The sequence below is a fragment of the Tiliqua scincoides genome, chromosome 7 (assembly GCF_035046505.1).
Source record: "Tiliqua scincoides isolate rTilSci1 chromosome 7, rTilSci1.hap2, whole genome shotgun sequence".
NCBI lineage: Eukaryota > Metazoa > Chordata > Lepidosauria > Squamata > Scincidae > Tiliqua > Tiliqua scincoides.
The window spans coordinates 58,172,016-58,193,466 of NC_089827.1; the positions used below are offsets into that span (position 1 = coordinate 58,172,016).

The 21,451-nt window shown below is 46.3% G+C and overlaps 1 protein-coding gene and 1 pseudogene across 1 annotated transcript in view; one reads left to right on the top strand and one right to left on the bottom strand.

Annotated features, from left to right (window-relative positions):
- Nucleotides 1-556: 556 nt before the first annotated feature.
- Nucleotides 557-13,036, bottom strand: LOC136657556 (cyclin-dependent kinases regulatory subunit 2 pseudogene; annotated as a pseudogene).
- A 639-nt stretch (nucleotides 13,037-13,675) lies between these two features.
- The window catches only part of EP300 (E1A binding protein p300), a 105,306-nt gene continuing 97,530 nt past the window's right edge, over nucleotides 13,676-21,451 (top strand). Inside the window, exon 1 of the mRNA XM_066633382.1 lies at nucleotides 13,676-15,264. Within this exon, the coding sequence (XP_066489479.1) occupies nucleotides 15,171-15,264 (94 nt within the window). The 5' untranslated portion in view covers nucleotides 13,676-15,170. The remainder of the gene's footprint in view (nucleotides 15,265-21,451) is intronic.

Here is a 21,451-nt window from a genome sequence, read left to right on the forward strand (position 1 = left end):
TAACCCAGGAGTTCTCAAACTTTATGTTACTGCAATCCTGCAAAATATATAAATTTGAAGACTCCTGTAATAAAGATAATTGATCAATCAACTCAGTGTTTACACTTACTGGCAGCAACTTTCTGGGGTCTCTGACAAGGATCGTCCCCAGCCCAGTCTGGAGATTCCAGGAGTGGAAACTAGTTCTTCAAAACTTTGCAACATCCTTCCAAACAGCATGCAACCCCTGGAAATCATGTCCCACACTTTGAGAGCCCCTGGACTAACCAATAATTTTAGGATAGGTTTTTTGGACTACAGTTCAAGATGCGTGTAACAAAGTAGACTGTTGTCTCTACTAGAAGAGATTTGTTAGTCTTTAAGGTGCTACAGACTTTGTAGTAGACAAGAAGAGTTTTCTCAAGTCTGTTAGTAGCCTACATTTATATAGTTTTGTTACTGTGAATCGTACTGCTTATGCGCATGTAATGTAATTTTGTGCAGATTTTAAAGTATTAGCTGAATACAACCATTATATACATTTTTATTCACCAAAATCCAGAAGATTATAAAAAAGTTATTTCTGCTGGCTTTTTGGAAGTGGTCTTCTAAAAAGGAGAGTTTGCATTTCTGGTTCAGAAATCATAGAGCGGTCCACAGCTATAAGAGTCTTCAGGCACAATCCTAACTAGGTCTACTCAGAAGTCCTATTTTGTTCAATGGAGTTTACTCTCAGGAAAGTGTGGTTAGGAATGCAGCCTTCTTTGTTCTTCTTCAAACATTAGATGAATTTTTAGTACAGTACTTGCTTTGTAAGCTACCTTTGCAACATCACAAGCCAATACTCATAGTTCTTATCCAAGTAATTACCCAGGTAATATATCTGCTTCCGGGTTATGATGAATATAGTGGTGATGACAGTGGCAACCTCAGATCACCTCTGCTCACAACAAAGCCTCTTCTCCTTTCTTGACAGTAACAGCTACAGTACTCATTGCCCATTCACTTACAATTTCCCTATTTCTTTCTAAAATGTATAGGATTCTTTATAGAGTTTGAACAAAAAGACAGAGAAACAAAAGGAGGAAGGTTCATAAATCATATATCTGTAAGGAATCTTCTAGAAATTCTTCAGACACCAGTTTTAAACAAACTCTTTGCAAACTATTATTCAAACAACGTTGGGAATAAAAGAAAGAAGTGTTGATCTAGTACAGGTGTCTAGATGCTTAATGTGCCTGATTTACGGTTCAATCCTATGGGAGCCATTACAACAGTGGATCTTGAGATGAAATGCCACTACCAAGCATGTTGGAACCACTGGTGCAAATGGCTGGCAGCACCACATGCGCACCAGCAATGGATCCAGCCTGTGCCAGAGCAGATAGGATGGTGACAAGAATGGGTCATGGACGGTACAGGGGAGATTCGAGGCAGGAAGGAAAAGGGCAGGGGATGGTCTGGAGTTGGAAAGGGAAGATCTTGGCAGCAGTCATGCATGCTGGATCCTATCCCCTTTTCCTGGCCTCCAACCCTGCCTTCCTTTCCTTGGATTTACAATACACAAGCAAATTCGCATGGGTCCCTTAATAATTGGAGACCTAACAAGTGGTAATGGCTCTTTTACAGGGATTTTCTTGACAGTGGTGGCCAGGTCATCATAGAATTTGTCTTTGGCTTCTGCTGGAGACGACAGAGTCGGTGCATAAGCACTGATGAGAGTGACAGGTCCTGCTGATGACTGGAGCTGCAGGGACAAAATTCTTTCACTTCCCACAGTAGGTGGAATGATGGATTTCAGCAGGGTATTTCTGACCGCAAAGCCAACGCCATGTTCCCTGGTTTCGTTTGGTGGTTTTCCCTGCCAGAAAAATGAGAAATTTCTCTCCTTGACAGATCCGGAATCTGGCAGCCTAGTCTCTTGAAGGGCGACGATGTCCATCTGCAGTCTGCTCAGCTCCATGTCGATGACAGCTGTTTTGCGTGTGTCGTCTATTTCTTGCAGGTCATCAGAGAAGCCAGGTGTCATTGTCCTAACATTCCAGGTGCCCAGCTTTAGGGCAGTAGTTTTCTGTTTTCTGTTGCATGGTGCAGAGTTGTCGATCCACTTGTCGGTTTTCACCCTAAACCCCACGCACCCCATGAGGTTAACGGACCGTGGCGAGGCAACACCTTACTGGCTGGGGACTGCCCAGCTTAAGGCGGGCGGTAGCTGCCCAATGAGATGCAATGATCTCTCCCACCGTCGGAAGCAGCCCCTGGCGTCATGCTCTACGCCAATCGAGCAAAGACTTATAACCGGTAAACTGCTGCTTCCCGTGTTGTGCCGACGCCGTATGGCGAAGTTGGAGTGTCCTCTCCAGTGCGCGAAGCCTGGGTAAAGAAGGTATGGAGGATAGGCTGTTACCCATGCAGCAAATCCCCCCTCTCCACGTCGCTGGAATGGTCCAATGGAAAGGCAGAAGCCAATACGGTTGGTTCCAGCGGCGTCGCAGGAGTTGCCAGAACGTGACTGTTCAGCCATGAACTGCCTAAGGGACTCCGGCTCCTGATTTTGCCTCGAGGTTGACGCCTGAAGCCTTTTCCACAACTGGATGTAGCCACAAGGCAGTGGAGGTTTGAGGTCAGAGTTTCCTTCTCTTAGATGAGCTGCCTTCCTAGGCTGACGAGTGCCATCTACCCGGTGATATGGTACCCATCTACCCGGTGATATGGTACCCATCTACCCATCTGATATGGTATTCTCCCTTAGACAACTGCAGGAGAAATGCAGGGAACAACGACAGCCACTCTTTATAGCCTTCATAGATCTCACAAAGGCTTTTGACCTGGTCAGCAGAGACGGCCTCTTCAAGATTCTCCCCAAGATCGGATGTCCACCCAGGCTCCTCAGCATCATCAGATCTTTCCACAAGGACATGAAGGGCACTGTTGTCTTCGATGGCTCCACATCAGACCCTTTTGACATCCGAAGCGGAGTGAAGCAGGGCTGTGTTCTTGCACCAACCTTGTTTGGGATTTTCTTCGCTGTCCTGCTGAAGCAGGCCTTTGGAACTGCAACAGAAGGCATCTATTTCCGGACCAGATCAGACGGAAAGCTCTTCAACCTCTCCAGACTGAGAGCAAAATCCAAAGTCCAGCTGAAATGTCTGCGTGACTTCCTCTTTGCCGACGATGCAGCTGTCACTACCCACTCTGCCAAAGATCTCCAGCAGCTCATGGATCGTTTTAGCAAGGCCTGCCAAGATTTTGGACTGACAATCAGCCTGAAGAAAACACAGATCATGGTTCAGGATGTGGACTCACCTCCCTGCATTACAATCTCTGAGCATGAACTGGAGGTTGTCCATGACTTTGTGTACCTTGGCTCAACGATCTCCGACACTCTTTCTCTCGATACCGAGCTAAACAAGCGCATCGGTAAAGCAGCTACCACGTTTTCCAGACTCACAAAGAGAGTCTGGTCCAACAAGAAGCTGACGGAACATACCAAGATCCAGGTCTACAGAGCTTGCGTCCTGAGTACACTTGTGTACTGCAGCGAGTCATGGACTCTTCGCTCACAACAGGAGAGGAAACTGAGCGCTTTCCACATGCGCTGCCTCCGACGCATCTTCGGCATCACCTGGCAGGACAAAGTTCCAAACAACACAGTCCTGGAACGTGCTGGAATCCCTAGCATGTATTCACTGCTGAAACAGAGACGCCTGCGTTGGCTCAGTCATGTCGTGAGAATGGATGATGGCCGGATCCCAAAGGATCTCCTCTATGGAGAACTCGTGCAAGGAAAGCGCCCTACAAGTAGACCACAGCTGCGATACAAGGACATCTGCAAGAGGGATCTGAAGGCCTTAGGGATGGACCTCAACAAGTGGGAAACCCTGGCCTCTGAGCAGCCCGCTTGGAGGCAGGCTGTGCAGCATGGCCTTTCCCAGTTTGAAGAGACACTTGGCCAACAGTCTGAGGCTAAGAGGCAAAGAAGGAAGGCCCATAGCCAGGGAGACAGACCAGGGACAGACTGCACTTGCTCCCGGTGTGGAAGGGATTGTCACTCCCGGATTGGCCTTTTCAGCCACACTAGACGCTGTGCCAGAACCACCTTTCAGAGCGCGATACCATAGTCTTTCGAGACTGAAGCTTGCCAATACAACAAGTGGTAAGTAAAAGTTATTTTTATTTATCACCTGTTGGCTGATTGCCTTCTCCCACCACTGTATGCAACACATGCCCTGTTGGCATGGTTGGATGGTGGAAAATGGTGGGGATAGGACTGGGCTTAATAGCTGTATTTACAGTCAAATGAAAGTTGTTGCACCAGTTCAGCTGTGTCTTGGTTGGCAAGACCCTGGAATCTGACTTACCCTATGTAACCTGTCTCTTTGATCTCTTTCAGTGCATGTTTGCACAACTGTTTTGAAAATGGCCACAGGTGAGAGATGTAGGCTAGATCAGCAGAGAAAATTATCCAGATAGTTTCCCCTGTAATTTACATATACTACAACTAGTTCTTGTAATATATTGGGCAATTGTGTGCTCTATTGGATGACCTTTTTTTTTTCCAACCACTTAAACTTCACAAAGATTATTAACATTTTTGGTGAGAATCCAGTGTTCAGGTTTTCACAGCTTCCTTAGAAATTTTCATAGATGGGAACATGTAGGCTGGGGGAATCAAGTATGCAAACTTGCTAGTCTGAGAAAGTGCCCTATGGCCATTTCTTAGGAAGCTGTGGAAACCTGCCATGTTCCACACTTATACAAGGTCTTTTTAGCTTTTTCCTCAGTAGCTTCCTACATCCCCTGAAAAGCTCCCTCCCAGAGACCTGCCAGGGCAGCACCACATGGGGCTTGAAGAACATGAAGGCAACTAAAAATTCACCACTCTTCATGCATGCACATTAGTGTGCTGTGTGCATGCGTGTGCGCGTGTGTGTGTCTGGATCCCATCAATTATTTTGAGAGTATTTAATCTGGATTTAAGTAGAAACATCTGGTAGACTTGCTGTGGAAGGTTTGGAAGACAGGAGAGATCATCTGACCTGTTAATAGTTCCTCAAGGACTGCTTTCATAGTGAAAATGTTTATGATGGCTTGCAGTGCTCTCTTCTAGCAAAAACGACCTCTGTATATCAAGTGACATCTTTCACTATCACCAATGCGTATTCCCCTATGCTGTCATTTTTGGGAAGCTAAGAAGTCCATGGGATTTTGACAATATATATTTCCTGTGATGGGAGTTGAAAATAAGGTAGAATTGGGAATTCCTTTCCCAGTTTTTATACTGCCAATGTATACATGCTCTTCAACAAACATACTGTAATTGCCTAGAGAGAGTTAGCCCAAAGAAACTAGAAAAAATTCAAGCCACTTGAAATCATGTTACAAATCAGTCTGGTTGAGCTGGTATTGCTCAGGTACCCTCTGCTTTTCTGACTGTCATCTAGTGAACAGTAAATCAAGGCAAGCAGGGGGGAAAAATTCTCCAGGAAGGTAGATGGCTCTCTTCTGCTGTTGAAATGGGGGCTTCATCATAATGTTGCACTGTTCACTTTTTTGTGGTTCAGACCTTGCAATCTTTGTTCATCAGTAAGAACTCATTGCCTGTGCTTACCTCCCCCAAAGCTGCAAGTGAATGGCAGAAGTGCTTCAATATAAGCACGGGGTGAGGAAATGAGCTGGAAAAAAATCATTAGCAGTTGTAACAATGGCTGAGCAAGAGAAGCTGCATGAGAAGGAGAATAAAGACCAACAGAAAAAAATAAATGAAGAATTGGGGAAATTGATTATGAAGCCTATTATTTTACACTGTGCAAGAACAATTGTGCAATAGGCTAATTACTCTCTCTCTCTCTCTCTCTCTCTCTCTCTCTCTGGGCAGATGCTGGACAGTCATGAAGGCATGCTCTTCTCTTTCTAATGGAGCAGAACTCTGAGAAAAGCAATATCAATGGTGGACAACTGGTAAATCAAAATGATGCTACAGCCTGTACAAAATGCCCTTCCACTTGGAAAGGATTATGGTCTGCCACATGACATCATTGCATCGGTTAATGTGTTTGTTGCCCTACATACTAGAGTGGCAATTCACTATGTTGTTCAGGAAAACACATTAATAACAGACATCAAGACAGCTACATAGTGTATAAATAACATTAATTCCCTCCTGATCTTTAGTGTGAGGAGGGGGAAGCCAGTATTCTATGATGTATGGGCAAATGATTACTGCTAATTGTATTTCTTAAACTTTTAATTGAAAGTTTATCAGAAGGATAGTAAAATATCACTGACCTTCCACAGCCAATCTCAGAGGTCGGTCAAGTTGGGCATTGATTGAGGATTCCCCAGAATCCTAGCAATATGAGCTCTGAAGCACCATCACAAGTGGTACGTTCACTGCCTTCTCTCTTCTGAGGAAGCCTGTTCACAGAGAGTGAAAGAGGAGGCTGCTAGATCCTCAAGGTCCAATGCTATTCAGATGTTGTGCCAATGTGGTGTGGATGGTGGTGCAGTGTCTGTCATATCCTGACCTGCAATGCTACAACAATGACACACTGATACCAGCACAACGGTGCCCAAGTAGCAAGCCTGTCTTGGCCTATCCCAGTAGCACCCCAGTACTATCCAACCCAGCCCATTACCCACAGAGCAGCATCATGACTGCAGCGTGTCGTTACTGTGACATCAGCATGGCATCTGTGTGACATCCATGTGTCATCACCATTAAGTCAGCGCATAATTATCATGACTGTGTGCTATCAGTGGGATATCCAAGAAGCCAAACATTGCATCCAGTCAGCCCCAATGATGGCAGCAAGGGTGACCTGAGAAGCAGAAGCAGGGGTATATGTAGGGCCAATGACTGGCCAATGCTGGGGAGCCAATGCTGTTATGATATATGCCCCAGGCCTACAGGGAATTTGCAGGCTGGATAGGGCAAGGCTAGGCCCTGATGTCTTGGCCTGCATACATGTAGTGTAGCCCAGGTGCATCATGGGATTGGCTGATGCAACAGGGCATAGCAGGGATGATGCAATACCCTGCAATACCATGTCACCAGACAATGAGTCATGCAGTCACCAGATCGTAGCCCGCCTCTCATTGGCCAGTGCCAATATATACTGCAGCGTATGCAAGCTGCTGTGTGGGAGATGTTATGTGGAGTGTCTGCAGGAAGCTATGTCGGTGGAGTTGATGATTGGAGTTGAGAAAAGTGCTATCTTGCTGTTTGCTTGCTGTGCTGCTTTGCACTGTAAATATTGTATATAACTTCAAGGAAAGGACATTTGGTGGTGGAGCACTGCCATGTCTGTGCCTCGTTATTTACCGGGAGTATCTGCCTGACCTTGAGACTCTGGAGCTGCGGTGTCGGCTGCGTACTTCAACAGGTACCCTCCTCCAGCCACAAGGAATGAATAACATTCATTCCACAGGTACCACTTCAGCCAAGGGGAGATGCCCCAAGGATACCACACACAGTATAAAACAAGAATACCATAGCACCTCTTCTGCCCCACAGAAGCTACAGTGACATCAGCAGCTAAGGGGTAAAAGCAAAGAACTGCTAGGGACACACCTACCAAAGTTCAAGTCCCCTCGTCCCATCCATATAAAAACATACATCCAAGGAATACATTTTCAGCAGAGCACAAGTAGAAAGATAGCTCTCTTGGAAGAGGGGAGCCATTTAAAAAACACACACAAATCCCAACATGGCAAGGGTTTGAGTGCCTGTGGAGGCACCTGCCAACTAGAAGGAGTCCTTTGGTCAGGGCAGGGATTCTGATGAATGTTTGACCAGCAGTAGCCAGTGTTTGACTGGAGTCCCTGGCATTTGCCAAATGGAGGAGGCACTCCCTGCTCCTAGCTGTTGCAAATGAAGGGATGGTTAGGGAACACAGTTGAAAGCAGAGGCTGATAATCCTGAGGGGTTAGGAGATGGGTACAGACATGAGACAGAGGTGCAATATCAATGTATGGCAGCATGGAATTCCCTCTCTCCCTTGCTTACCTGTGTGGGGTGCATTGTCCTTTCCCAGTTGGGATAGTGAGGTAGAGGTTCCAGCTCGGTGTCTGTCTGTGGAGTCCTCCTGGGGCAGAGTCCCTACAATTAGAATTCTGAGGAGACTAGTGTTAACAAACTATCATGCCATACATGCTGTGAGGGACAAGAGATTGTTGGTGCAATGTGCTCCCTCTGCACTCCAAGTGCTCTTTCACTAGGGTTACCATCAGCAAAGTTCTCCTTTAAGAGACCAGAGAAATATAGCCCGATGCTACAAATATGATAATCTGAACGGCAGTCTCCCTGGCAGGGGCTTTATACTGGGTTTGGTGTGCTGTGATTGGTTGCTACATGTTGTCTGTATCCTATGCTCCATTGTAGGAAAGAGAGTGGGGCAGGAGGATGGCAGGAGGTGAGATTTTCTGCTCTTTTCCTCTTCCCCATTGTTCCTTATGGACCAGTAGTGTACCATTTTTCAAGTATTAGGGGTGTGTCTGAAGAAGGGTTAGAATATGGTGTATGTCGACTCCTCCTTGTCCCTCCCACATCCCTCCTACATCCCTATTTTGGCTTCTCTGCTACTGAAATTGTGCTGGTATCTGAGTGATGTCCGAGCTATGTTTGGTGTGGTGTTCTTCCACAGTTGTGTCAGCATCTTTGGTATGCTTGTCAGTGGGAAGGTTTCTGCATTGGCAGGGCTGTTGTCGTGCAGTGTATGAGATACACTGTTATATTTCGAGGATAGGATATTTCAGCTTGTCAACTGAACTTAATAGCCAACGATGGGAACTCAAGACTCACAGACTTAATTCAAGTTCCGAAATCATGTTTTTTGTGGCTTGTGGAGACTCAAGTCATGCACTTCACTGATTTGGGCACTGACTTGCACTTTGGAGTTTTTACCCTAAAAGAGTCATGACTCAAACTTGACTCGAGTTCTGACTCTCTTTAGTGGTGTGTGCTTGCTTGCCTCCTTTTTTGTTTTTTCAGCCACTTCCGCATCATCCCAAAAGACCTTGTGGGTTATCCAGAAACAGTCTTTCAGACCAACAGCAGCAGCAGGCATGGTGGGAGGAGGGTAGGTGGTTTCAGGAGTCAGGGCTGGGGGTTTGATGGGAAGAGGAAGGCTTAAGGGTTGTTGTTTTTTTTTGCTCAAGAACTTGTTTGTCAAAATGATTTTGGACTCAAGTCAAAATGACTTGAAATTTTCCATGAGTTGAGTCACGATGGGGTGCGCTGTGACTCAACTTAAGTTGCGGGCTTACTGACTTGGAACTTGACACATGACTTGGCACTGTGACTTTAGTACATCCCTGCTAATAGCTGAATTATAAGGAATTTGTCACTCCACTGTGGCTTCTTTTCATTCCTCTCCAGTAATAACTAAATTCAATACTTATGTAGAACAGGTGGATTATATAGGATGTAACCAGAACTTCTCAGAGATGGGGCTTTGTAGAGCTGGTGTGGCCTCATGACCCATCTTTCCCATGTGTGTATCATTAAGCTGTGTGGGAATACATTCAAGAAAGGAGCAACCTCGCCATATCTGGTAATGCATATATCAGCTTGGAAAAGCAATCTATTCCTTTTTCACTACATATTGAGCAGATAGTCTGCTACAAATTTCATTGTCACTTGATCCTTGCCAATAATGTGTTTTTCAGTGCAATTCTAACTTGCATAGGCCTGCCCTGTATCCAGCGTTAGTTTTGGGCTACAAGTGGTTCAGGACAAATGCTTCCCTTTACCCCAGGAAGAGCCGCTGCAGCCTCAATGGGTCCACTTGAATTTGCGCCACCTCAAGAGGTGGCACAGATCTGAGAAGCCCAGAAATGCACCACGCTGCCTGGGAACAGGGTCAGGATCTGGCACAAGCGGCCCCATCCTCACTCTCCCTTTGCCCGCCTGCTGCCCACCCTCCCCCTAGAACACCTCCTCCCTGCCTCCCTCCCACAGCCCCCCAGACCTCTGGGTCAACCAAGCTTGGTTGGTGCGGACCTACCTTTCTCCCTTGGCATGGAGTCTGGTTGCAGCCTTCGCGGCCTGGCATGCGTTCCTGCACTGGCCCAGCCGACACTCAAGGAGGCACAACATGCTTTACAGCACGTTTGCGACCCTCCCAGGCCGACACAAGGAACTTGCACCAGCCAAGTACCCAATTAGGACAGGTTGACCAGACACAATGGAGGACAGAACCCTTCCATGTTGAGCTGCACCTGCCAAAATTCCCTCTTCTATACAATGGTTAAAGGTACAGGCACTCTGTCCTCCATTGTATCTGGTCACCCTGAGTTAGAATTGTGCTCTTTGATAATTTATTTTAAACAAAAGTATGTTTTCCAAGCAGGGGATGGGGAGCAATATTCTGGTCAACTACTAAACCCTAGACACTGAGCAAAATAGTTGTGGATCTGCACCATATGCCAATGGTGTGAAAAGGGAAACTTTGGGCCAATGCAATCTAATGTTTTCATTCATCCACAGGGTTTCTTTTGTAATCTTTCATTTTTCAGGAATATACATGCAAAATAATACTCCCAGTTGCATGGATTTTTTAAAATGCACAGCAATGGGGTAAAATATATTCCATTCACTACTTAATAGTGTATTTAACAGTTCAGAGCTTCAAGAATTTGCTGGGATCCAGTGTAGCTGAGAAGATCTAGGATCCACATAAAAGATGTCTATGCTGGCACTTTTGTATCACTGTTGGTTACCACCGTACATGGCTTCATAACCAGCCTGCACAATCCTTAATAGACTCATAAGAGGACACTTGAGCCTGGGGCAAGTATGGATGACTTCCCAGTGACCAAGCAGGGAAGCTGGTAGAGTGTTTTATGGAACATTCTCTTCAAGTTTACAACTACTACCGTCTCATACGCGCACGTACACACAGAGCCTGACCTGGCTTGCTCCAGACATTATCCATCTGCCATGTAAAAGGAGTGGTGCAGATCTGAGCAGTCTGAAACTGCATTGGGTTGCCCAGGAGTGGGGTCAGGATCTGGCCTAAGTGCCAGATCCTGGCCCCATCCTTCGCTCTTTAGGACAATTAATCCTTTAGGACAATTAATATTGTATGGGAACGTTCCCCATTTTCTTTTCTCTAAGTATATCAGTCGTAACAATGATGAATAATAACAGAGCCTTACATCAAGCTTACATGGCAGGAGTCGAGTCCGGTCAGTTGGAGCTCTTCCTGAGCCAGATATCTATCAAAGGTCCACCTGGCCAGGCCTCCCCTTCTCATGGTAGTAACATGGTTTGTTCTCACTCTTAGCAGGCTAGCAGTAGCTACAAGTGCTCTAGCTGGCAATGATTACCCACCATAATTTTTCTCCATCCACTGATCCCTGTCAGCACTATGTGGGACATTTTGGGAGGAAAACATGGCAGGTAATAGGCAACTTTTTGAGCACTGTGTGGTTGTTGGTAGTCCACCAAGAATATAAGGAACCAGCATCTGCTACTATGGTAGTCATGCTAGTCATAGGGTGCCTATCAGAGGTCACCTTGCCAAGGGCCTTCTCAAACTTAGAAATCACTCTGGTCACATGGCATATTTCAGGGTCAGACCCTTCACTTTGTCCACAGTAACCAACAGCCCAATGTTACCTAAGTTCCCCTGTGCCATTGCTACAGCGCCAGCATGGGTTATCCTGCATCCCTTCTCTTTCTCTTCAGAAACCCAGAGGCCATCAGTCAACTACAACAGCCATTGTTGGGTGCCATTAGGTACAGGATGCCTTGAAGATGGCTATATTCTAATGAATAAAAGTGTGCTTAGCAATAATAGGGGTAGCACATGCACACACATACACAGGTACCTTTATTTGAAATAGAACTATGATTATGGCAAACGTACCTTTTGTGCAAGCACTTCAGAAATGTTTCTGAAAGTGAATTGAGCATTGGTGTGCCAGATGACCCTGTGTAGTTATGAATGGTTCAGGTGACGAGTCCAAGACCAGCTGTAAGTGGTTTACATGGAGGAATAAAAGAAAAGCCCCCTGGTTCTGTGAACTGGCCCATCATGTCTGCTTTGGGTCCCCCTTGGGGGGAGAAAGGCAGGAAAGAACTGCAGGCCATAAAATAATAAATGCACGATGTCTGTGAAAGGGAGGCAGTAAAGGAACTTCTTTCTATTTACCGCACAAAGGTACATACAGGAGTGGAAAGCGGGGCTGCTGTTTCTCCCGAGATGCCTGCAGTTGGCAGGATCCTGTTTCCACAGAACATACTGGAGGGCAGAGGGCTGTATGTGAGAGGGCAATCCTAAGCATGTCTACTCAGAAGTAAGTCCTATTGTGCTCAATGAGGCTTACTCCTAGGAAAGTGTGGCTAGGATGGCACCAAGTGTTCTCTTGACGCCTCTGGAGTCTCAGAGTGTGGTGTGGGTTCTGGATCAGAACGGAGGCGGCTGTAAATCAAGGCAGGCGGCAGCAGCACAGGAAAGGGGGCACAGCTGGCTGGAGGCGTCGCAGGGAAGACGCTGGCTTTCCAGCACAATACTGCCTGACGCCTTTCCACGTAATAAAGCGCCTTCCTTCCCCCCCCGGCCCGCTTCGGTGCTGAGTCTCCCTGCTTTGGGTAGAGGAGGAGAAATGGATCCTGGCAGGAAGGAAACGCAGGAGTTGTGCAAGGGGACTGGGAAAGACCTTTGGCCACCCACCGACCCACCCTGGCGATACTTTCTGCTCCAGTCAGACCCACAGACAAGGGTTAATGTACACGGACTTGGAGCCCGACCCTATGCCTGTCTACTCAGAAGTAAGTCCCATTGAAGTCAATGGGGCTTGCTCCCAGGTAGGAGTGGATAGGGTTGCAGCCTGCCAAACCTCTCTCCCCCCATTTGAGACTGCAACCCTATCCACACTTACCTGGGAGTAAGCCCCATTGACTGCAAGGGGACTTACTCCTGAGTAGAGGTGGCTAGGCTTGGGCTCTAAGGCTGCAATCCTATCCACTTACCTGGGAGTAAGCTCCACTGACTATAATGCGACTTAATTCTGAGTAGGCGCGCATGGAATGGGACTCTGAGGCGGCCATCCCAGCCACATTTACCCGGGAGTAAGCCCCATCGACTACAATGGGACTTACTTCTGAGTAGACACGGTTAGGATTGGGCTCTAAACCCCTTGGCTCGCACTTCCGGGCTGGTGTCTGCAGTGGCAAACGAGGGAGGAAGAAGGGGGGCCTGTCTTCCCATATAGGCGCGCACAGCACCGGCTCTGCCAGTTCCAGGGTGCCCCAGCCTCCCCCCACCTTCCTCCATAGGATTACAATAGGCATGACCCAAGCAGCCATCCAGTGGCACAGTTTGGCCGACAGAAAACGAACGCTCAGGGCGGGGGCGAGTTCCGCCTTTGCCTTTAAGAGCGAGTTTGCGGAAGGGGAGAGCCGGAGGAGAGCGCGCCGAGTGGCTGAGCGGGTCTCGTGACCACGCCCGGCTCCGCCCCCGCTCCGCTCGTCCTCCGCGTTCCATTGTGTGTGTGCGTGTGTGAGCGCGCGCGGGCGCGCGAGAGCTGCGTGAGTCCCCGCCTCCCCCTGTCAGGCCACGCCCCTTTTCTCTCTCGCTCTCTCTCTTGGCTCATTTCCGGCCGCCGCCGCTCGTTTCCCTCTGAGGAATCGGGAGAGTGAAGAAACAACAGCCGCCATTTTGTTTGTGTGTGTGAGGGCGACGGAGAGGGAGGGAGCCGAGCGAGAGGGACCGAGCCGGGCGGGAGGCGGTGGAGCAGCGCTGAGGGAGACACCCCAGGGCCGGCCGGCCAGCCCGAAAGCCTCCGCGGTGGCCCCCGCCGGCCGCCCCCCGCCTCGCAGCCCGTGAGGGAGCCCTGGACGCGCTCCCGGCTCCGGCCAGAGACTCGGGACGCCGCACGGACCCCGCCCTCGGCCCCTCCTGGCGCCCGCCCCGGAGGCCGCCTCGGAGCCCCGCTCGCCTCGCCCGCCCGCCGCCGCCGCCGCCGCCGCCTTCCCCAGGGCGGACATGAGACGGAGCCGCTCCAGAAGCGCCTGAGGCACCGCGGAGCCTTCCCCTCCCTCCCCGCTCGCAACCATCCTTCTCCGGGGAGGGGGAAGAGACAGAGAGAAGGGGGGAGGGGCCGCTGCTGCTCCTTCCTCCTCCTCCTCCCCCCGCCGCCGCCGCCGCTGCTCTGGGATCGAGCCCCCCTCCTGCCCGCAAGGGGGGCCCCTGCTCCAGCCAGAGGAAGAAAGGAAGAGACGCTGGTCGGCAGGGGGGCGCCCGGAGTCCAGACGCCCCCCCCAGCTCCAGCCCCCCCATCATCCCAGGATCGGTGCTGCCTCCATCGGGACAACAGCCCCTCCTCCTCCTCTTCCTCCTCCTTCTCCTCCTTGTTCCTGCACAACAAGATGTGAAGCGGAGACTCCTGGGACTGACTGACTGACTAGCTGAGCTTCATCCTCCTCCTCCTCATCCTCACTGCTCTCCTTTCTGCAGCCATTGGCAAGAGGACGGCGGTGCTGGAAGGGGGGGGGCCTTGGGGACCCTCGGTGATCTCCTTCCTCGACCCCCTTTTGCATTAGCAGCGGGCGTTTTTATTACACCCCCTTCCAAACCTTCTCCCCACCACCACCAAATCCCCTTTTGCAGGCTGGGAAGGCATTGCAAGGAGGAGAGCGATTCTTTCTCTCCCCCCCCTTTTTTCTCCTCCTTCGCCCGCCTCCTTGTGGCGATGAGGAGGAGGAGGACGACGCCGAGGAGGAAGAGGTTGATGGCGGCGGCGAAGAGGCAGCAGGAGGAGGAGAAGAAGACGACCCCCAGGAGGATGAAGATGGTGGTGTTGGCAGTGGCTGCGACCAGGAAACCGGATTTAATTTGACTTAGAAACCCATCAAGATCTCTTAATTGTGTGTGTGTGTTTTTTTGGTGAGGGGAAGGAGTTGATCTGTTCGTTGTATCCTTGTGTTTTCCTCCCCCCCCAGTGGCCTGGAGAAAAGACTGCTTCCACACCCTGCTTCTCATCTCTGTTCCCCCTTACAATCGCTGCTACCCAGTGGAGACCAATCCCCAGGGCCAGAAAAAAGAGGAACTTTGTCCCTTTCTTCTTCAGGTCCTTCTTGTCTTCACTGTTTGTTCAGCTGACTTCGGATCCAAGGAGAAGGTGACGGTTTTGGGGATCCCCATCTTCCATTTGGGCTCTGTTTGTCTAAAAAAGAATTAAAAATGGCCGAGAATGTGGTGGAGTCGGGCCCGCCTTCAGCCAAGAGGCCTAAGCTCTCCTCACCGGCGCTCTCTGTCTCTGCAAGCGATGGCACAGGTCAGTCTCAGGCATATATCCCCTTGGTTTACCCCACTGCCTATGAGCCTTGCCTGTTTCCCCTTTGGCTGCTCCTTTCTCGCTGTCCTTTTTGCAGGCTCCTACCTTTCCGTGTACCTTTCCTCCTCCCCATACTTTGCTGCATTAATCCCACTGGATGTTTAATTGTTGTTTCCTATTTACTTATCTTTTGAAGGGGCTGAATGCAAATCTTTAGTTTACTTACCCATTTGATCTTTTGCAGAACTTCAAATCTTTGACCATAAAGCTGTCTGGAGTTTTTGTTTTTATCTTCCTGTTATAAGTGCAAGCCATTGCACAAATTTCTTTTGTGTGACTGTAACAAGTCTTAATTTGCTAAATGTTGCTTTATAAACGTGTCATTTTCCCTTCTTTAGGCCTTTATTTTCATTGTATCAAGATTGAGATGACTATTTCTATCTCCCTTACTACTTAATTTCCAAAAAGTATTCATAACTGCTGATATGTATGTTTGAGATGCACATTGCTGTTGGAGTGCTGTATAAGGTTCACACTGACACTTGTCAGGGTTTTTCACATAATATGGCATTTAATTTTTTTCTTTTTGCATCTTTATTGTTGCATCTTCATTGTTCTGAGACAGAAGTGCCTGAAATCACCATATAGTCTTACTTGGCTTATAAGGATACATACAAGCTGTTTTGCCTTGTCTGATGGGTTTCTTTGTGGGAAACCAGTTTGAAAGCAAATCTAGATTTGAGATGCAAGTTACAGGTGTTCCATTTGGTATGAAATTTTAACTGGTTGTCTTGTAGTTCGGGTGCACTATCTTGCTGTTGAATGAAACTGGCAATTCAGAGGAACATTTTGGTATTGCTTTCTTGAGGGGTGTGTCTTTGATCCACTTTTAGACAATAGTTCTGCAACTCACTTTAAGAGAAGATCTGGGTTCCTTTTTCAGCTACAAATCTCAGCATTATGATGGCTGCCCATCTTGTTAATTGAACTGGTTTGTGTTGCTGGAATATGAAAGCAGGGAGTAAAAATGGCTGGTCTTGTTTGATATAAAGCAAGATATGCTTCTTTTTTAGAATCAGTATTCTAGTTTGACTAGCATGATTTGGAATGTTTCTTGTGTTTGTATCTTCAGTGTGGGGCAGTTTTTTCATTTGAAAGGGCAGACTCTTCTGAAGATTCCTTCAGCAAGTTTAGGAACCTACATATTTCAAAACAAGCAGGATTGACTACACTATATATTGGTGATAGTATACTTACCTGAAAATCAACAGGTTCAGTTACTTCTAGTTTCCAACTCTTCTATCTTCCTCTTGTGCAAAGGAGTGAGTTTCTGAATATTTAGTAAACACAAGTACTTAAAAGCAAAGTATATACTGGATTAAAATAATGCTGCAGAATAGGTTGATGTGTTACTTTCTCTTCTAGTGCAGACACAATGAAAAGATGTAAGTTAGTCTATTAAGTGACACTTAAGATAGAAAATGCGCCATAATCAAAAGCTAGAGAACTATTGGTAACAATTCATCCATTCAACCACTAAATCACAGCACCCTTTTAAATGCTAGCAGATTATGCAGATGTCTGGTTAGTGTAAGCTGTTCATACAGATAACAGGAGAAATTAGTAAAGATTTTAATCATAGTAATGTATAAAGTCTGTATGTTGTATTGTGATTCCTTTTCCCATGAGCATCTTATCTTGCCCAGTTAGATCCTGTCTTCAAGAAGCTTATTTCAATTGTATTCTTTTCTTCCTGTTTTCTGTTTTTACCTGAAAAGTACAGTAAACGGAGTTGATAGTACTGATCACTTGGTTTGGTTACCTGCTCTTCAGAGATGATTGTTGCCTCATACTTCTGAAGTCAGTCTCATTGTTCGTAATATCAGTATCCTATTATGCCCACTTTAGTGGTAGTTTGGACTTAATTTGATTCATTGAGACACTAGTAGAGATGTTTAAGTTCAGTTCTTCACATTTAGCTATAATGAGAGCAGGTCATCTAGTCCTGACTATGCTATACTGAATTACATTGAGCATCCAGTTGTACATTATATTAGAGATTAGGCTGTACAGATACGCAACTTTGTTTTGAGTCTTGCAGAAAGATCTTTTATTTTGTTTAGCGCTACATAAAGAAATTAAAAGATGACAATCATGTGGTATAATAGTAAACCTCATATCTAAAACAAACGATAAGCCTGTTTCCCATAATGCTGTGTCACAGTTCTGCATCTTTTCTAGCTATTGGAAATCATAGCTGCTTCACTTCTTTTCTGACGCTTGGTTTGCTCTCATTCCTTAGAACATGTTGAACAAAATCTGAGAACATTCCATGTGACTTCTAAATTCATTTTTTGGGGAAGGGATGGATTATGGGATAAGTCAGAGATGCAGGATGATTGGCAAACTGAAATGTTAGGTGTCCAATATCTATCAGTATCGGTATCAGTAATAAGCTTGATGGTGGCTACAACTTTTGTGTTGATAAGGATTGTGATTTCACATTTCAAGCATGTTAACTTATACCACAGTTTTGGAACAACACTCTCTTCCTCAAACAAGTAAGTTAGAGAGAGAGATAGAGTGTGTGTGTGTGTGTGTGTGGGAGAGACAGTTAGAACTGTCTTGTGTATTGAACAGACTTCGGATAGAGGTAACACATTCAATTACTTGATTGTAGCCAAACTGTAAAGTCTGCTCCTGTATGAACTCTGCAGGAAACAAAATTAGAACATTACTGTGTGGTGAATGGAAAAGAAGTGCATCTACACCTTATCCAGAGGAACATTCACAGCACCTTTTATTGTAACTGTTTTTATACAGCCATGTCGACTGGTTGAATGAAATACATTAGAGCAGTGGTTCTCAAACTGTTGGGTCATGACCCCCCAGTTCATGTAACACTTCCCCATCCCTTAAAGGGACGGGGGAAGGGGAGGGAGGCAGCGACGTGATCCCCAGGATCACTAAGGGGGGCAAGGGGGGGTACTTTGCACTTCAAGAATGCAGGGCTGCAAAAGGCTGCAGGAGGTGTGGGGAGCCCTGCGCAGCGCTCCCCAAGGCTTGAAATGTTCACTAAAAGCGGGCGTAAAGCACTTCAGTTTTGCAGGAGGTGCTTTGCTCCTGCTTTAGCGAACCTTCCAAGTCTCTGGGAGCACTGTGCAGGGCTGCACAGGGCTCCCCACACCTGCTGCAGCCCTGCCTACATAACGTGAGTGCAAAGCACCCTCTCGTCCCTCCTTAACGATACATTGCTGCCCTAGCCCCCCCCCTCCCAAGAACTTACTGAAGGAGTAAAGCTCCCTCAAAGTTTGAGAACCTCTGCATTAGGGTCTATGTGGGGATGAACACATGAGCTTGCGTGTCAGCCACTGATTTTCTTTTTCCAAAAATTAATTTGCATGAAGTAAAAACTAGAATCTTGCCAGATAAGTAAAAATGTTGATGTGTATTGGACAAAGAGAAATACCATAGGTGAGGGATATTTGCAGGTGAAACAGATTTTTGCTAGCAGGAATGTAGAAGCTGGAAGGCTTACAAGCTGCTTTTACCGAAACAATTTTTCTATTGTAGTTAGAGGTTCTATCACCTTAAACGTTACAGAACTATAAATTGTGGCTAAGGTCAAGTGTATATATAAGTAGTCTGACAGGTACACAACAACAATTTAGAATTTATAGACCAGGGTATGAAGACCTGTATTAGGCATGCTGTTTGCCCATTGAGACATTTTTCTTCCTCATAGTGCCCTTGGAAGTCTATTTCAGATCTGGTTTAGCAGATGTCTGCTATTTCAAAATCACTGTACCCAAACCCCTTACAGACACAGAATAGTTCTCAAACTTCCATCATAGACTTGATGAACCTTAGTTTTCAGTCCTGTCCTTTGTGCTTTCATTTGCACATTTGTTTTCTGGCATCTTAAAGGCCTAGTTTGAATAATTGTGCTGATTTCAGTTTGTCTCTTATCTCTGTAAATTTTAAGTTTTCAAAATCAAGTTTTTCTTTTAACAGCAAAATATACTTCAAACATGCTGTAATGCTTCATTTGGTTTTGTGTACGACTGATAGTCTTTCTTCTATTGGAACACATCATCTCAGTTGAACCTTGCTATTAACTCTGTTTCTGAGGTTACCACAAACCAAGTTGTTAGTCTTTCTCCTAAAGGCATTCCCAACGCCTTTTTTTAATAGTTGTCTGAATTTTCTGTTTTGTACCTTAAGCTTTTTCCAACTGACCTTTCTGGGTTTATGCTGCTGAGAATCTGGGGTATATTTATTTTGAGATAGTATAGTATTTTGTGTAAAAGCTTACGTATATTCCAGTGTTCTAGTACAGTATTGATTTACCAGAATAATGGACTATACAACAATCTTGCAGATAATTGCTGTGGGAGTGGTTATCTGCCTCCTTCCTTGCTCCCCCCCTTCTTGCCCATGCTCATAGCTTCCTTAGAGCCACAGCTGTGGGAGACGTAGCAGTGGAGGTAACCAATCCCCTCTGTTCATCTTAGTTCCTTCTGCCTCAACTCTGCAGAGCAAGAACATTGTCCTGTCAATGTCCTTTGGACTAGGACAGGGGGGTGTCCAACTTTTTGACAGGAGGGCCACATCTCTCTGACACTAAGTGGGGTGCCGGGGGGGGGGAAAGAACTAATTTACATTTCAAATTTGAATAAATTTACATAACTATATTAGAGATGGTACTTATGAATGAATGAAGGTCTTGCAGAAGAAGGTCTTCAGTGTTGCAGAATGAAGGTCTTGCAATGAAGGTCTACTGTAAGCAGTAGAAGGCCTTACAATAAGCAAGGCCGGCCTTTCCTTTGTTGCTACTGCTGTATCACAGAAGTGAAACAGCAAGCAATGGAGGAGCCCTCGTCCCACAGCTCACATGAGAGGTCAAACTGTTGGCTGTCACAACTGTTGGCTGAGAGCAATTGTGTCAGGCCAGCATGGGCTCCAGCAAGTCTCCGGAGGGCCAGAGGCTTATTGGAGACTAGGAGCTCCCCATGGGCTGGATTGGGAGTCCTCAAGGGCTGCAAGTGACCCCAGGGCCGGGGTTTGGGCACCCCTAGTCTAGGAACTCTAGGAGTGGTAGTGGAGAGTTTTTTGTCTTTGCCCTTCTCTACAGCAAGTGGTTGAGCATATGGACAAATTCTTCAATGTTTCATCCCTGGGAAGAAACTGTGGAAAAACCTTTCTGCTTCTGTCAAGTTATTCATGTGATTGTCTTTGCTATTTTAGAGGACCAGCAGCCTGTAAAGTAAAACTAAGAATATAGCAGTGCTTCATATTGTAGCATCTTTTCTCTTAGTTTAAAGGTGTTTGAGTGTTCTGACTAGTTCAGGTACCATAAGCAATGGTTACTCACCCCAGGTGAGTAACAAGTGACATGGTTGCCTATAGGTAATCATGTGGTTACATAGATAACACTATTTTTATACAGCAACTACTTATTTGCTAACCGAAAAGCATATTAAAGCAATTTATTTTGGTTTACCTTCGAAGATGTATTTGGAATTTTTACTGCTTAAGAAACTAAAAGGGATACTACTTGGATCTTCTCAAGATTAAAAAAAACAAAAAACTACACACCCCTTGGCTGTAATTCAAAAGAGAATTGTGTATATGGTCTGTATACTCAACCTTTTTCTTCCATCTGTAGCTCTTGTCTTCAAATCAAATCTCCAAATGAAGTTTAAAAAGCAGTATTAGTTAGTGCAACAGCTTTTTAAAGCTATATGTAGGTGAAAAGATGCTGGTACCATTGGAAAATGGAGAAAATGTAAGGTGTCTGTGCCCTGTTTCTGGGGACTCCCCTCATTCCCTACACTTTGATTGCATTTTATCATCCTGTTAGGAGTGTGTTTTATGGGCCTCAGGTGGCTGAAGTGGGAGACAGGTGCAGGGTAGGTTAATTGTGCTCATGCCATTGCACAAACATGAACCTGGATCCAACCCATTGTAATGCAGTTGTCCAGCAGCATGCAAGTACTCAAATGCTTATTAAGTTGTGTAAATGGGGGAGAGAGTGGCATTGTATTAAATACTAAGTCAAAGCAGTCGCAGGTATCTGTTGTCCAATCAATGCAATAGCAATGTATACCAACCTCTTATGTCAACTTTATTCGTTTACTGCTTTTCTGTACACAGGTGCACTCAAAGCAGTTTACAGTAAAGAAAA